Here is a 16,172-nt window from a genome sequence, read left to right as displayed (position 1 = left end):
GCCCAACCTCCCGCCTCGGGTGTCCCCCACACGCCCGGCTGCCGGCAGCCTCCTTACAGACGGGATTGTAAATTAATTCTGCGCTAAATTGTCTCCTCGGACGTCGGTTCCCTTTCTCTCAAAAAACTTCTGTTCTTTTTAGCGATCTGACTCGAGCCTCCCGAGGCCACCACTGCCCGCAGCCTGCCTGCTCCTTCGGGCCTTCTCAGGGGAACAGCCACGAACTACGCCTACCCCTTGCGCTTAAAATCGCCCTGTGCAAAACGCCGGTCACCGTCACTTTACAGGCTCAACCGGACCTGCCTTAACTAGCGGCGCTCGCCGTTGCGGACGCGCGGCGAGGGCAGAGCCCGAAGCCGCCACCGCTCCGGCCCCGCTCGCACCCCCTGCCGCCGCCACGCCCACTCCGTCTCCTCAGCCCATGGGTTGAGCGCGCTCCACCAATGCGGTGGCGCGGAGTGGAGGAGAGCGCGGCGGGGATTGGTCAGAGCGATGGGGCGGGGGCGGGGCGGAGAGGCGTCGGCCTGAGGAGAGCGGGACGGCCGCCGGTAGCGGCTGAGGTGCGCTGTGGAGGTTGTTTCTCCGCGGGAGAAGCTCCGCTGTGGGAAGGGCTGTACCGGGCGGCCGGCACCGGTGAGTGAATTGTCCCTGCCTGCTGAGTTGCCCCTGCGCCATCTCCGGGTAGCGGGCAGCGTCCGCCGGAACGGCGAGCCCGCGCGGACCTCACGGAGAGCCACGTTAGGCCTTGGCGAGGAGTGGAGGGGCGAAGCGGGGCTGGAAGGGAGGGTTTGCGGCGCCGTCGGCTCGGTAAGTGGTCTCTGGCTCTGGAGGTCGCTTTTAATTTGCGCCTCCCCCCCCCCCCCACCCCCCCGCTCCCGGTAATATTCCCCAAGGTACCCGTGTCTGGCGTACGGAAAGGTGCTGCCTGTGTGAGTCTGCTGAACCCTTCCTGGGCAGCCTGCTGCTCTGTTCCTCTCACAACACGGGGCTCTGTGGAATATTGGGCGTTAGCTGGGGATTTTCTTTTGAAATACATATTCGCGAACAGGAGTCTGCCTTACTTGTGTAGGACGAAATCTAAAAGGGTTTTTTTGCCACGCTTCCACTTGGTTGAGATTTTCTCCAGTAAGTCCAGAGCATGCTGATGAAAAGCATCAAACACATTTGTTATTATTGCTTGGAAGGACTTTATGTGGGTGAACTGTACATTAGATATGTGGCTTAGGCACCAAATGGGGAGAGCTTCCAAGCGAATTGTGTGGTTAGCATGATTATTCCTTTAACACAGTGTGAGCAGTAATGCAGTACTTCATCACTGAACCCTGAAGTTTGGACTCGGAGGAAGAATTCTCTCTGGAGTTCTCTGTCCAGGTGATATTTGAATCGTGAATTTTGCTTCAGACTCTTGTTAAGAAGCTGACTAAGTGGATTGGGTTTGTGTGGCAAGGTGTGGTAGCAGGGAGGCTACAGGAGTGGCTTATGTGAGAAGCTCCTAGAAGCTTTCCCTGTGTCTGATAGAGCCATTGCCAGCTGGCTCCGTGACGGACCCGCTGCTGGCCAAGGCCAAGCCCATCAGCGACAGCGGTAGCACCTCTGGGATAATGTATTTAAGAAGGGGGGCGGGAGGGAAAACGTGTGCAACTGCAGCCAGGAGAGAGGAGTGAGAATATGTGAGAGAAACAACTCTGCAGACCCCCAGGTCAGTCAATAAGGAGGGGGAAGAGGTGGTCCAGGTGCCGGAGCAGAGATTCCCCTGCAGCCCGTGGGGAAGACCATGGTGAGGCAGGTGTCCCCCTGCAGCCCAGGGAGGTCCACGGGGGAGCAGATCTCTACCTGCAGCCCAGGGAGGACCCCATGCTGGAGCAGGGAGATGCCCGAAGGGGGCTGTGACCCTGTGCAAAGCCCGCACTGGAGCAGGCTCCTGGCAGGACCTACGGTCCCGTGGAGAGAGGAGCCCAGGCTGGAGCAGGTTTACTGGCAGGACTTGTGACCCCGCGGGGGACCCACGCTGGAGCAGTCTGTGCCTGAAGGACTGCAGCCCGTGGGAGGGACCCACGCTGGAGCAGTTTGTGGAGAACTGCAGCCCTTGGGAAGGACCCACGTCGGAGAAGTTTGTGGAGGACTGTCAGCTGTGGGAGGGACCCCATGCTGGAGCAGGGGAAGAGTGTGAGGAGTCCTCCCTCTAAGAAGGAAGGAGCAGCAGAGACAACATGAGATGAACTGACCCCTATCCCCATTGCCCGTCTTCCTGTGCCGCTGCAGCGGGGAGGAGGTAGAGAAAATCGGGAGCCGAGTTGTGCGCGGGAAGAAGGGAGGGGTGGGGGGAAAGTGTTTTTAAGATTTGGGTTTTTTTCTCATTATCCTGCTCTGATTTCATTGGTAATAAATTAATTTCCCCAAGTTGAGTCTGTTTTGCCCATGATGGTAATTGGTGAGTGATCTCTCCCTGTCCTTTTGTCAACCAATGAGCCTTTCATTATATTTTCTCTCCCCTGTCCAGCTGAGGAAGGGGAGTGATAGAGCGGCTTTGGTGGGCACCTGGTGTCCAGCCAGGGTCAACCCACCACACTAAGGGTTAAGGAAGGCAATACTTGGGGTCTGTTTAGTGGGCTAACAGAAAGCTTGCATTAATAGAAATTGAAGTAGTTACTAATAGGAGTATGATTTCAATGGGAGTCTTGATCTGGAAATATTAGCATGTGTTGAGTGACAGGCGAATAGTTCTGAACATGAGAGGTTGTTACTGCCAGCATAGCTGTCTGTTGGACTAGGGTGTATCTGTTTTGGGGAATAGTCCTAAACTTGTTGTTTAAATTGCTCTGTAGAAAGGCAAAACTTGGTGGCAATTGCTGGCCTTTAAATAGGGGGGAGGCATGGATCCCATATGCAGCTATTGAATGCCAGAATTTCTGGTCTAGCCAGTTCCCAGTTACAGTAATTGGATGCTTATCCTGTTTCTGCACTGTCTGGTAGGATTAATGACAAACTGTGGGGGTGGGTTGGTGGGTCTTCCACAAAATCCCAGGTGCTGCCAGCTGCAGGCAGGCTTTTTACAAGGGCTCAGCAGACTGAGCAGGTTTCAAATCCGTTATGCTGAGCTCTGCAAAGTAGCTGGGCTGTTTGGCTACTTAAGAGCCTAAAACAAAACTAAACACCGTGAAAATTCTCAACCTGGGATTTCTTTTCTGGGTCTCTTCTCTAAGAGGCATGCTTTCTCAGTAGGACTGACAAATCACATGGAATCCTTGGAAATATTCAAAATTTAACTGGGCAAGGTGCTGAGCAACTTGTTCTAAGTTGTCCTTGCCCTCAGCAGGGGCAAGTGAGGTTGGACTAAACGACGTGAAAGGCTTCATCTGACCTAAATATTTCCAATTCTGATGATTCCTGAATAAGAGCCTTTCCATCTTGGTAAAATTCTTAGTAGTATTGTAACTGTTCCTTGTAAGAACTTGCACTACTGTTGTAAAGCAAAACCAGTGCAAATAACTGGAGTAAGCTCCCATGCTCTAGCCTTGATACAGTGAATCTCCTGTCCCATCTTTCTTCTATGTGAACAGTAACCTCCCCTTGAGGTTGTTGCATGACTTGCTTTAGAAACCTTGTCAAGAAAGTATTGATACCTGGAAAAATGTAGACTTCTGGCTGAAATCTGAGCTCAAATCTGGCTCAAATCTAAGCCAGAAGTCTGACCATATTTTAAAATGTCTCTGCTGAAAGGTAGGGTGGTAGTTAGCACTTAGGATAATTGAAATAGTAAATACCATAAGCTTCCTGCCACCCGTGTATCTTCTTGCATTCTTTGCTTAGGATTTCTGCTGAACCAGGTTGGCAAAGGGAAGTGATTAGACTTCAGATTACTTCTGAAAATAAACACTTTTCTTGAAATGTGTTGTGTGAAGGAGATGTCTGCAGAGTAACACTATATATTTTAAATCCGAGGGTGGCATGTTATCCCTGTGGCTGGGCTGGTCCTGTTTGAGATGTCCTTACTTTGGCACCTAGGCATCTTCCTTTTTCGTAATGTGTCAGGGAGCAGTGAGAGCCTGCTGCTCCCTAAGGGGCTGGGAGCTGCGAGCTCAAGGGGGATAGCATGGCTGCCGGCAGGGCTCTGGTGGAGCTGGAGACAGTACTCATGTGGTGTCACTGGCGCAAGGATTGATGGCTCTGGGATGGGCTGAAACGGGTATCCTGGCCCATGGGCAAGGACGGGGAGGCCCTGGGCTAGGCTGGGCAGGGACGGTAGGGCCTGGTAGTGTCTCCAGGGCCCTGACAATGTGTTGTATTGCCATTTCTGTTTCAGTGGAAATAACGGCTGGTTTCTGGTTTGAGTTAAAACATCAAAGCCCGAAAAACTAACAACTGTTAGCAAATTCCCCCTTGAATGGAAAACTACAACACTCCATGTGTTTTAGAGTCTATACCTTCCCATGGGACAAAGTTCAGGAAAAATACCTTTTTTTTTTTTTTTTTTTTTTTGGATGGGGGATTACCAATGGTCAGATTATAGAATGATCATCTTTAACAAAAGAAGTATTTGGGCAAAGCAAAAGAAAGCTGTAATGCATGTTCCACAGAGAGAATTAGGTGTTGCCTAGTAAGTCGTTCTCTGTTCCCACTGATTTCTGATTTAGATGGGATTATAAACTGTCCTTGTGTTTTCTGTGATGTAGCTAACATATGAAGCGAGGCGTCTGGGGAAAAGCACATAATTTGCCAAAGTCCGGGACAGGTAATGTTACAGCAGTAGCAATTTCTCTGATTAAGAAAGGGAATTAGTTACAGACCTTTATTTTTAGAGGTTTATAAGAATGCGGCAAAACACTTTTTTCCCTTTGCATCTCGCATGTAAGTAATAAGCCATATATTACACAATATAGCTTGAAGGAATTTTCCAGTTAGCAAGAAGTTTAATGGATTACTTTGACATCAGTGTTTTGGTTATGTTTTGCTGAATAGAAGATAATAAGGAATTGGGAAGGATTTTTTACTTCCTGTCCTCCTCCCCCAAATTTCTTGTTGTCAGAAGGCTATGTAATAGCTTTAATAACTTTTAATTGTGTTTCTCTTCTGTAGAGCCAAAAGAATTACTGAGAACCAGATGGAGTAATACCATGAGTATTTTCTTTCATACAGGACATCATGGCAGCCCATCAGGAGAAAAAATCTTCTGAAGAAAGAAAACAGAAAAGCACCCAAAATGATACTCAAACATCTCAAGTCCAGTGGGGAAGAGCATGGTGAGAGAAGCTGATGACCTAATTAGTCACTGTATTTCAAATTGGTTCATACTTTTATAGATGTTACATTCCTTTTAAACTTCACTCTATTAATAACAGATTGTTGCATTGCCTTTCCGTTGAAAGCTCATGGATAATGAGGTTTAGTAATGGATGCCAAAAAAGAGTTCTTGAAGATTTTTAAGATAGAGAGCTTGCCAGATGGCTTGGGTTTAACAAATCATAAAAATCAGTAAAAGTTGTAGTTCCTTCAAGGGCTGAACAAAATATTTCTTGATATTTGGAAAACAGGCATATATCTGTGGTATTGCCAACTGACATCTCCTGCTGTAGCAAGATTTATGAGTCATATCCCTGTTCTCAAAGAGTGTGCAAATATTCGTGGAGTATTGTATTGCAGCTGGAAACAGCCGTGGGTGTTTATATGGCTTACCACTACAGACAGTGTGTGGTAGAGCAAGTTCAACTTCTGGCTGTCCAGGGTCTGTGTTTTCTGTGTTTCGAAGCTTTGCATGATATTCTTGTGATTCTGTTACCACTTCCAACTGAAGACTCTACCAGTTATACCCACGATTGCCATCAAAAACATGAAGGCTGTAATAATAATCTGCTTTTTGGAGGGGAGATATTATGTATTCTGTTGCTCTGATCAACTAGCATAGTTTTATAACAGTTTGTGGTAAAGTATGTAACGTGCTAAGTTTTTTATAGCTGTTTGACCCAAAGAAATGTCTGTGCCCTGAAAACATTTTCAGTTTTCATCTGGTTAGTCTAGAAGGTCCACTGAAAACATTGCCTGACTTAATCAAACCACTGTTCTAACTGAAAGCTGGAAAAAAAAATGCCCTGTTTTGGATTACAGGGAGGTGGACTGGTTTTCCTTGGCAAGCATCCTTTTCCTGCTCATGTTTGCGCCACTTATTGTATATTACTTCGTAATGTCCTGTGACCAGTACCAGTGCTCTCTGATTGACCCACTCATTGACTTGCTCACGGGGAATAACCATCTGTCTGACATCTGGAACAAGACTCCTACACTGACCTATAGGGCTGCTGGCATCTATGCCCTTTGGGTCACTTTCCAGGTATATATTACTGAGTTATGATCTAGATGTAGTGGGTGTTTTTTTCAAACAGCTGTTCGATTAATCCTTTTACACGAAGGATAATGGAATGTTGCACTGGCATTTACTCTTTGGTGTTTCTTGCTTCCCATGGCTTTTTGCAACCCAAATGAAGCTTATGCACTTGAAAAATAAATATGTGGGGAATATAAACAAATATTCCTTGTGTGATACTCCTTGTGCGACATATTCCTCGATGTGGTTTTTAGGAAAAAGCAATTATATAACAGCAATACCCATTTGTTTTAAGTTAATACAGAATAAATATATCATAAACTAACACCGCAGAAGGGGTAATATTTTCTATAGACAGACACTAAAAGAACATTCACATGTGAAATATAACTACGTTTGTAAAATATCTTCAAACTTACCGAACTACTCCAATTTTTTTCCAAATTTGAAAACAACATGTAACACAGATTAACTACAAAATAAAAGGGTAAGGACCTGAATCTAGTTACTGACTGTCCTGCCTCCCCACCAAAAAAGGATGAGAACCATACATGAAGTACATATTTAGAATTGTTTCATAGCTTGGATGTTTACTAGTCTAAAATCACAACAGCTAAATCTTGCTGTATTTACTTATCCAATACTTAACTGAAACTGTCATGTGTTATATTTGGTACATGTATGAAAGGGATAGTGATTTGGGGGGGGGACACACGTGTTGTCTTGTCTGGTTTTGCTGTTAATACATTCTCTCTCTTCTAGGTGTTTTTGTATGTGTTCGTTCCTGACTTCTGCCATAAATTTCTTCCTGGATATGTAGGAGGTGTACAAGAAGGTGCTGTCACCCCTGCTGGTAAGTTCTTCCTTAGAATATATGCACACCATACAATCTTTTAAAACGATAGTATTTCTGTACTTACAATCTTTATTGACCCATATGTATCTGGAGGAAATGTGGACATAAATGCTTTCACCTTCTTCATATGTTTACTTCAAACAAAAATACCTATGTCATCTTTTAGAATAAATTATAGAATTTCTCTCTCTTACTGTTAGTAAAATTATTGATATGGCAGGCCCCATACCAGCAATGGAAAAATACAGATTGATAATTTTGGCGCTTAAAATTGGCAGTGGACTATTGCTAGTATTTGACAATGCAGTTGCACCTGCTGAAGCTAAGTTAACCCACGAGACTTGAACAAAATGCGTGATGTGAACTAAGTGTGAGAAAGGGTAACTTGTTACATTAGTCAATTTTAGGGGAGATTCTAAATTGACTGTTTTGTGAAGCTAGAGTGAAGAGAAAAACTCAGCCTAACAAAGCCTGATGGTTACAACAGAGTGTAATGAAACTTTCAGAAAAGTGCCACAAGATATTTAATTGGGAGGGTGAGGGGAGCGAGGTCATTTCGTTAGCACTTGATTGAGCTTCTATATATTGTACGCATATCCATATTAATAAAAAGTTGTATTAATGCAATGTCACTAACAATCAAATTTTTCTTCATATTTTAGGTGTAGTGAATAAGTATGAAATCAATGGACTTCAGGCTTGGATCATTACACATGTGCTTTGGTTTGCAAATGCCTATTACTTCCACTGCTTCTCACCTACCATCATTTTTGACAACTGGATTCCTCTCCTGTGGTGTGCCAATATCCTGGGATATGCAGTTTCCACATTTGCAATGATTAAAGGCTACTTTTTCCCTACCAATGCCAAAGACTGGTACGTGATTTTTAATAATGAAAGAATACTAGGTAATTGGACATGTAAATTGAATGCTGCACAGAATAATAATGACAGAATATATTTTACTGGCACAGATAGATAGGCCAATATATGACTGTGGTTATTTGCTTTGTTAGCACCAGCCTCTGTGTTTCTTGCTGCGTGTCATGTGACTGGCAGCCTCAGTGTCACAGATATATCCATCCTGTCTGTGAGAAATAAGTAAGGTTATAGTTAGACTGTTCAAAAGTGTTACCAAGAATAAGCTAGGGTATGTCTGAAGCTAAATTTTATCTCTACCAATGTAATGCTTTGGTTGGGTCAGTTTGTGTTATCTTGCACAACTTTATGTGGTTTTATGATTTTTATTATTATTACATCAAGTGAATCTGAAATGTGTAGTCAGAATAGTAATTATCTGTATTTGTGTATAACTGCATACATTTCTAATTTTTTATGCTTTCTAGCAAATTCACTGGGAACTTCTTTTATGACTACATGATGGGGATTGAATTTAACCCTCGAATAGGAAAATGGTTTGATTTCAAGCTATTCTTCAATGGGCGCCCTGGTATTGTAGCCTGGACTCTAATTAACCTTTCCTATGCTGCTAAACAACAGGAGCTGTATGGTCAAATAACTAACTCCATGATCCTTGTCAATGTCCTTCAGGTAAATTCACAGGAGGAAAATAAGAAACCAATTTGGAAATAAACTAGTATTAAAGTAGAAAAAAACTCCTTGCATTGCAATTGAACTTGTAGAGTTTTTCCTGGCCTAAACAGTCTCATTCAGTGATAATGCACTGGGACTTGCTTCTTTGGACACATGTATTCATTTATTTGGACACGTGTATTCATTCAGAGTGCCACCAGTGGCATAGTCGTGTCTGCACCAGCAGATTTCAGGGTAAACTTAAATGAAGAAATACTTTTCTGAGCCTAAGCTCTGGAAACAGGCTTACCTGATCTTGAATCCAAAGAGAACAATGACAAATTCCATGGCTTTAGTTGGAGCAAGACTGGGCAGGGGTTTTTCTGAGGGCAGCACTGCACCTAACTTCTCGTGTGTGTGAGAGACATGCAGAGCTACAGATGTCTCCACACCTAAAAATAGCTAGTCAGGTGCTATGCTGTCTGCTGAAGAGATCCCAAAGTAATAAGTACAGATAATAGTTTGGATTTATTCATTGGTATTTGTAAATGGAAGCCTACTCAATAGAAGCTCTATTCCCCCTCTCTGTAAGGATAAGACTCTTAAAGCTGAAGAGAGGAAGGGGTGGTCAAATATAAGTACACTTCCTACGTGTATGTCCTTAAGTAGCACACTTGCCTTAGTCATCTTGGTTAGTATTGCTTTGCATTACTTATGATTGCTTTATCTGTCTAGATGGAGTATATTTGTGTGATACGTTCCTCTTAATAACCTATTTTTGAGGGGTTAACATAAAAACACAAGTCAGTTTTGAGATCTTGTCACAAGACAGCACAGAAAGATTAGGCAGATGCTGTTAAACAGGATAACTAGTGATAGTGCTGTTATTAATGTGAAACTATTCTGTTTCAGGGTATTTATGTTTTGGACTTCTTTTGGAATGAAGCCTGGTATTTGAAAACCATTGATATCTGCCATGATCATTTTGGATGGTATTTGGGCTGGGGAGACTGTGTTTGGTTGCCCTACCTCTATACTTTGCAGGTAAAAATGGGGTACAATATGTGTTCGGGCTAAAAGGAAAGAAACTTTCCAGAAACATTCTCCCCAGCAGTTTGATTTCTATCTTAAATTGTTTCTAGACAGTTCGAATGCGGAGTAACCATTACAACATTCTTTGTAACAATTCACTTGCAGGAAGGCCTACTGTTCCTGCATGGAATTGACATCATTTCCTCTCCTTCTGTTCTCTTGTGCCCTTTTCTGTAACTATCTATTGTGTCTCTATTTTTCTAAATCCTTTCAGTCCCTTTTTGTACTTCTGCATGTTGAGGGGTTTTTTGGTGGGTGGTGGTTTGTTTGTTTTGGGTTTTTTTTCCTTCTGTCCTGGTTTGTTTGCATCCCTGCAACTTCTCTCTTCTTCTTGTTCCACCTAAAAAATAGCATTTGAGAGAGAGAAAATGTAGGATGCAGAGTTTTCTGAAAGTTTTCCACAGTTTTACTGATAGGGTGGATTTTCTTATTCATTCTACTCATCTGTTCTGGGTCACTGTAGGTCAAGGGATTAGTCTGGCATCCTGAGCATATATTTCAAGTAAATCACTGATTGCCTCTTTTTTTTCTGCTTCCTAGGGTTTGTATTTGGTTTACCACCCTGTCCAGCTGCGCACAGCTAATGTCATAGGGATCTTGATGTTGGGTTTGATCGGTTATTACATCTTCAGAATGACCAACCACCAGAAGGACCTCTTCCGTCGTACAAATGGCAACTGCAAGATATGGGGGAAGAAACCAGAGTATATTGAGTGCTCCTACATGTCTGTGGATGGGACCAAGTACTACAGCAAACTGATGACCTCAGGATTCTGGGGGTGGGCACGCCATTTTAACTACACAGGAGATTTGATGGGCTCCCTGGCCTATTGCCTGACTTGTGGGTTTGAACACATCTTGCCTTACTTCTACGTTGTTTATATGACTATTCTGCTAACCCACCGTTGCATTAGGGATGAACACCGTTGTTTCAGCAAATATGGGAAGGACTGGAAGCGCTATACTGCTGCAGTGCCTTACCGGCTCATACCAGGAATATTTTAAGGCTAACACAGAATCCATGGGAAAGAAAAAAGAAACTTTTTTTGGAGGTGAAGAGAGTTTATCCACATAGTTAAACTAACAAAAATACTTTGTGAAGGACGCTCATACCTGAAGGAGAAAAGGTGGCTGGACAATAATCCTTGCTGTACTGAAGGAACATGCAGGCAGACTCTATTTAAAGTAAATGAAATGAGGCACTGAAATGGCCTGGTTTTTTAGAAGACTCTCTTACCTGGAACTTCCCCCCCGCCCCCTCAAAATTAACTTGGAATTGAAGAAAAGTTGCATGTATTGAGACTCCTGAAATCTCCCAAAGCTGGGAGGAAGCCTCACCCTTCAGAGTAACAGGGTTCTGGAACCAGTTTCTAGTGACTTAGGAGAGGAGGAAAATTACTGTGTGATCTCTTTATGAAAGAAATTGTATGATGTGGTTGCTTGTGACAGTCATAACCTACAGTCAGTAACTCCCCAAAGGACGTTTTATTGTTTGTTGCTTTTCAAGAGATTAACCGGGGAAATACTGAACTGGGGAACCTCATCCTAAACTGGTGTGCGGGAAGATTTTTATAATCTAATAGAAATATTTGTGAAAGCTGGTATAAACTGGTATAGCTCAAAAGTTACGTTAGTTGACCACACCTGAGAATATGGTGTGTGACCAACTGGGTATTGTTTTGATACTGAAACCAAACTTGCTTTGTGAAGATACTGGGCATACATTGACTTCTTTAGTGTGGATAGAAAACTTGGTTCTCTATCACTTGTACAAGATCTTATTTGTAAAAATTTAAGAAATAAATGCTTGGTTCCAAGATAAGTAAAAAATACTGCTGATTTTCCACTCAGCTATTTCTTCTCTTGTTACATAGTTATCTTTCAAAGTTACCAGGTTCAAAAGGAGCTCTTCAAAGAGTGTAATTCCAAGAGCTGGTTCAAGAATGCGTAAAGGAGAAACAAATAAAAAGAAAGAGGGATCATAGTGTTAACCATGCATCTTGTAACGGGCTTGGTAGTTATGTTCAAGCTGAAAGACTTGATATTTTCTTATTTTTACACATAAATACACAGATAGTTTTTGCAGTAAGTAGATAACTGTGTAAATTGGTTTCTTGTAGGAGCTGCCAAATCTACTGATCTTCGTGGCAGATTTGAATGAGGTGTGTTGGTGAGTATGTGTTTTGGTTTTGCTGCAGTATTCCCTGAAAGGATGGTTTTGGCAGGAAAAAAGAATCCCTCCAAACCTAGAAAACAAATGTATCTTGTAGCTTGTCTTTGTTTCAGAGCTGGATGTACAAGAGTGTAGGAGATGCCTTCTTGGAGATAGTTCTTAGAAACCTAACTGTGGCACCAGTACTATCTGTAGACCTCATAACTGTTTTATCACCATGTTGCAGTTAACGATTTCAATACATTAGAGTGGTGTTAATAACAGGAGGAATAATGGCCATAATAATAGCATGCTTACTGGCAACAGATGTATTGCTATGGTAGAACATTTGAACTTTGCACTCCTATGAATGAAGACGACTTCTAATACAAATACTGAAATGGAGGGAGGGAAATCGATGCCAATTGCCTTTATTGAAAATACATAGCCCAATACCTTAACAGTTCACCAAGGGGCAAAGCTTATAAAGTGGTTGATTTGAGAGAACTCAGTTCAGAGGAAGGGAAAACTGAGGTGTGGGCTTCTAGGACTGTTGGACCCCATCAGTCCCTGGCACTGCATTGCTTTAGGCTGCCCCTGAATTTGCTGGAGTAATTGGATAGTTTCTTTTCTCAGCTTCCCTAAGACCCTGTACTTGCATCCTTTTTCTGTGTAGCCTTGGAAATTGCACTGACAGTTTGCTGTTAATGCCAAGGCTATTTAAATATTGCAAGATAATCTGGACTCTAAATCATGGTAGCCTTGCATGGCTCCCTTTTCATGATAAATCCTGGATGATTAGTGGAAAAAATTGCCCATTAAAGACCAATAAAAATATCAGCACTTCAAAAATAGAATTGGGGAAACTTGAAGCAAAAGGGCAGTATTGTGAGTAACAAGAACATTATGCATTCAAATGCTTCTTTTAGGCGATTTCTGTTATATCTAATAGTGCTCAAAGGATTTTCTGTACTGTCTGACACTGGAGCATGGAAGCCCTTTTATCCGTTTCTTTGCAGACTGCTACTTCTGCTGAGAATACTTTACCCTGCAGATAGCCTAGCTGCCGCAAGTGAGAACTTTGTGGGCCAGAGTGTTAAACTCATGGTAGGAAGCAATTAGTTGCAAGGTTCTTCAAGAAGGAGGCCATCACTGGGCTGAACTCACATCCTATTTGTTGTAAGGGTGACAGATTCTACTTCTTCAGGCTTGTCTGCTGTCCACACAGATCTTCTTTTTTTGTTCCCTGTGGCATACAGACTAAGTATATACTGTGTACGTATACAGGGATCTGCATCTGACTGGAAAAGAAAGTGCTAATTCTGTTCAGGTTTGTATTTCTTATAAATGATTTTTGGAGAAGCATGAAAAACATTTTTGTCTATTTTTGATAGGTGATGTAAGCTTCATCCTAACACAAGCAATGTGGAAGCAGTACTCTGAGCAGTGTCCAACTAATGTTGCCCTTTAAAACTGAATTATTTAAAAGGCTATCAACTTGCTCATCTTCAGACAGGGTGATGCCTGTGTCACATTTTGTTGTACGCATGGCAGCGCTCTTAAATTTGTTTCTTCCAGAATTTAAAAAAAAAATTAAAAAATCAATATATATTTTTCTTTGGATTTCTGGGTGTGTATATTAGATTAACTTTTGTCCTGATATTTCATATTTGTTGGTAATATGCTGTCAATATCACCTATCAAGCTTTGAGAACATATGTCTCTGTAGCATGCTGGGAATTTCAAATACAGAATTGCCAATATTTGTAAAATGGTACTTACTTAACTTGGGTTATAACTAATGGGAAAATACAGCAAATGCTTTTGGTAATTTCTTGGAGCAGTAATGAAGTAGTTTGGTTGGATTATTGTAGGAAGAAGAGTAACAAATGCCTACTTGACTGGGAGGGCACAGCAGGCTGACCAAGTTCCAGATAGCCATAGATCTACCTAAGGGGGGAAAAAATAAAATCAGAATCTTGTGGTGTATAACCATTACAGATGGTCAGTATTCAATCTACAGATGGAGGGGAGTGGGGAGAGAGGATCTTACAATACATACAGGGAGAGAGGATGCCTTCCCACATTTAAAACCCCTGTCACTAGATGGCATCACGATACGATAGCATTTTTGAGATCAAGGCTCCACCTTTCAACATAAGGTTGATTAATCATTTATAACGCTTGGTGCAAAGCTACAGTTCAGTTTATTTCCATCCAGCCTGCAAGAATGCTGACACAATTCAATGGTGGACTATAGCATACATAATGCATTTAGGCTTTAAACATGTTCATAAATATGTAAACTCCCTTTTTAAAATCTATACCTCTGAGCAATTCAGTGACTAGTCCAAAGAGTTGTGGTTAGAATATAATGAAATGTGATTGCTCAGTTCATTTTATTCAGACAATATGAATGACAACAGAAGTACATGCTTTTGCCTCATGGTGGCAGCCATAAAATATTTTCTGCTCAAAATTATCAGTCTAGGTTCTGGTCATGTGCTAACCTTAACCTAAAACTGCACTGGGTTATTTGGTTATTATAAATAATGCCCTGTCTTCACTGAAGGTTGAAAGTGATGTGCAGTTGAAAATAAAACTGGAATAGTTTTCCTGCTTCAACTCGTACAGGAAAAAAAAGCCTAAATGTGTGTGCCAAATCAAAAGGGAAAAAAGCTCTTTTTTTTTTTTTTTCTTTTTAGATTGCAGATATGCATCTACTTTATGGCAACTGGACAGGTAATGAAACTACTACATTTTTTTTGTAGATCTTATATGTATTAATGGAAAACTGAACAGTCATGTTAATCTCTGCCCTGGCTTTCTTTTTAATGCCTTACAGATGTCTCCCTCCTGAAATACAAAAGGCTTAAGTTAGCAGCTGAACAAAACTTTTCAATTGTGACTATAAAAATGTTTATTGCCCTTTTTTACTGGGAGTCAGGAGTGCTTGGGGAAATGTTTAAGGCAGGTGCAGTGGCTAGTAAGAAGAGAGTGGTTCTGTTTCTTCTGTTTGTGTTACTGTGGAGCGAGATAAATGCTTTCGGGACAACCAGCTGAGAGTTTTCCTTATACTTCCCTTTTGCATTATCAGCCATCAACTATAAATTCAAATAGACTGACTACATGGAAAGAATTCATGCTACTGTGATTGCAAAGAATGCAAAACTCTAGGATATAGTTTTGACATTGATATGAACAAAATTTATAACTGCAGAATTTAATCTTGTGACATATGGTAACATTAAAACAAATTTCTCTAGTATGATAAGGCCTTCAATTCTCTGACTACTGAAATACTGAAAGAATTGAATCAAAATAATTTATTTTTCCATGACTCCTCTTAAGCTTTGGACTTAGATTAGCTAATTTTTCTGTTAATCATCTCCCTTTGGGAGGTGATGCTTTAAGGACTGTAAGTCTGAAATATTTACAGCCTGGTTATGTGAATGAACTCATGTAATAAGTACATTGATTAAGCTTGAGTCTGTCTTCCTTTGACCTACAGGCAAACTTAGTATGCCAGGAAGCAGGACAGAAACAATCCAAGAGGACAATGAAATATTTTTGCATGCTACGTAAGTACTGGGATAGAGAATAACTAGTGCATATGACATGGTTATGATTTTCTTCGTGTGATATGCTTCACACTGCAGTAGTATTTGCCCCAATTCAGTGGTGTCTATAACCATGTATCCATGTTCATCTCTCTTCATTGAAAAAGAAAACTTACTATCAATTTCAACGTACTTAGAATAAGGCCCTTAAAGATGTGACCCAAGTACATATTAAGCAGTGTGTTAATTCAAGTCAGAATTTATCACTTTATTATGTGTGTAAAATTAACCACTCTTTCAAGAGATAAACCTCTCTGCAGACAGAAAAAAAAATGTACTGGTGGAGGGGAACACATTTAACTGTTCACTGTCTACAGTGGGTGGTGCTACAAGACTAATCACTTGTGAGAAAAAATTGGGTACCATTGCTAGAATTTCAGTTGTGCTGAAAAATTAATATAGCAAGCAAATGGCTATCATAAACTCCCCAAATATCTTGAAATGTGCCCATTCTTTTTTCTTAAGTTGGTAATAAGTAACCATCTCAGTGTCTGGAAAGTATGTTATATTGTAATGTTTGGCTTTCCGGCTGGCATATTGTAGTTACTATTGAGGATCACTTAGTCACGGGTTTTCTCTATAACGCTGCAGGTTAGAGCC

General features: G+C 41.8%; 1 protein-coding gene across 4 annotated transcripts; it reads left to right on the top strand.

Annotated features, from left to right (window-relative positions):
- Positions 1-510: 510 nt before the first annotated feature.
- DHCR7 (7-dehydrocholesterol reductase) lies at positions 511-11,632 on the top strand. 4 transcript variants are annotated; one of them, XM_052811527.1, is made up of 9 exons: positions 543-633; positions 1,982-2,272; positions 5,137-5,240; positions 6,103-6,325; positions 7,082-7,172; positions 7,838-8,051; positions 8,522-8,726; positions 9,621-9,752; positions 10,341-11,632. In XM_052811527.1, exons 3-9 carry the CDS (start codon positions 5,143-5,145, stop codon positions 10,803-10,805), a joined length of 1,428 nt encoding a protein of 475 aa, XP_052667487.1. In that variant the 5' UTR covers positions 543-633; positions 1,982-2,272; positions 5,137-5,142; the 3' UTR covers positions 10,806-11,632. The 4 variants fall into 4 exon arrangements, with proteins under 4 accessions (XP_052667484.1, XP_052667486.1, XP_052667487.1 ...); XM_052811524.1 differs by lacking the exon at positions 1,982-2,272 and having other exon boundaries at positions 511-633; XM_052811526.1 differs by lacking the exon at positions 1,982-2,272 and having other exon boundaries at positions 536-633; positions 5,077-5,240.
- The last annotated feature ends 4,540 nt before the right edge of the window (positions 11,633-16,172 follow it).

The sequence above is a fragment of the Harpia harpyja genome, chromosome 16 (assembly GCF_026419915.1).
Source record: "Harpia harpyja isolate bHarHar1 chromosome 16, bHarHar1 primary haplotype, whole genome shotgun sequence".
NCBI classification, from domain to species: Eukaryota; Metazoa; Chordata; class Aves; order Accipitriformes; family Accipitridae; genus Harpia; species Harpia harpyja.
The sequence above is the reverse complement of the archived record's forward strand: the minus strand, read 5'-3'. Positions and strand labels throughout refer to the sequence as shown.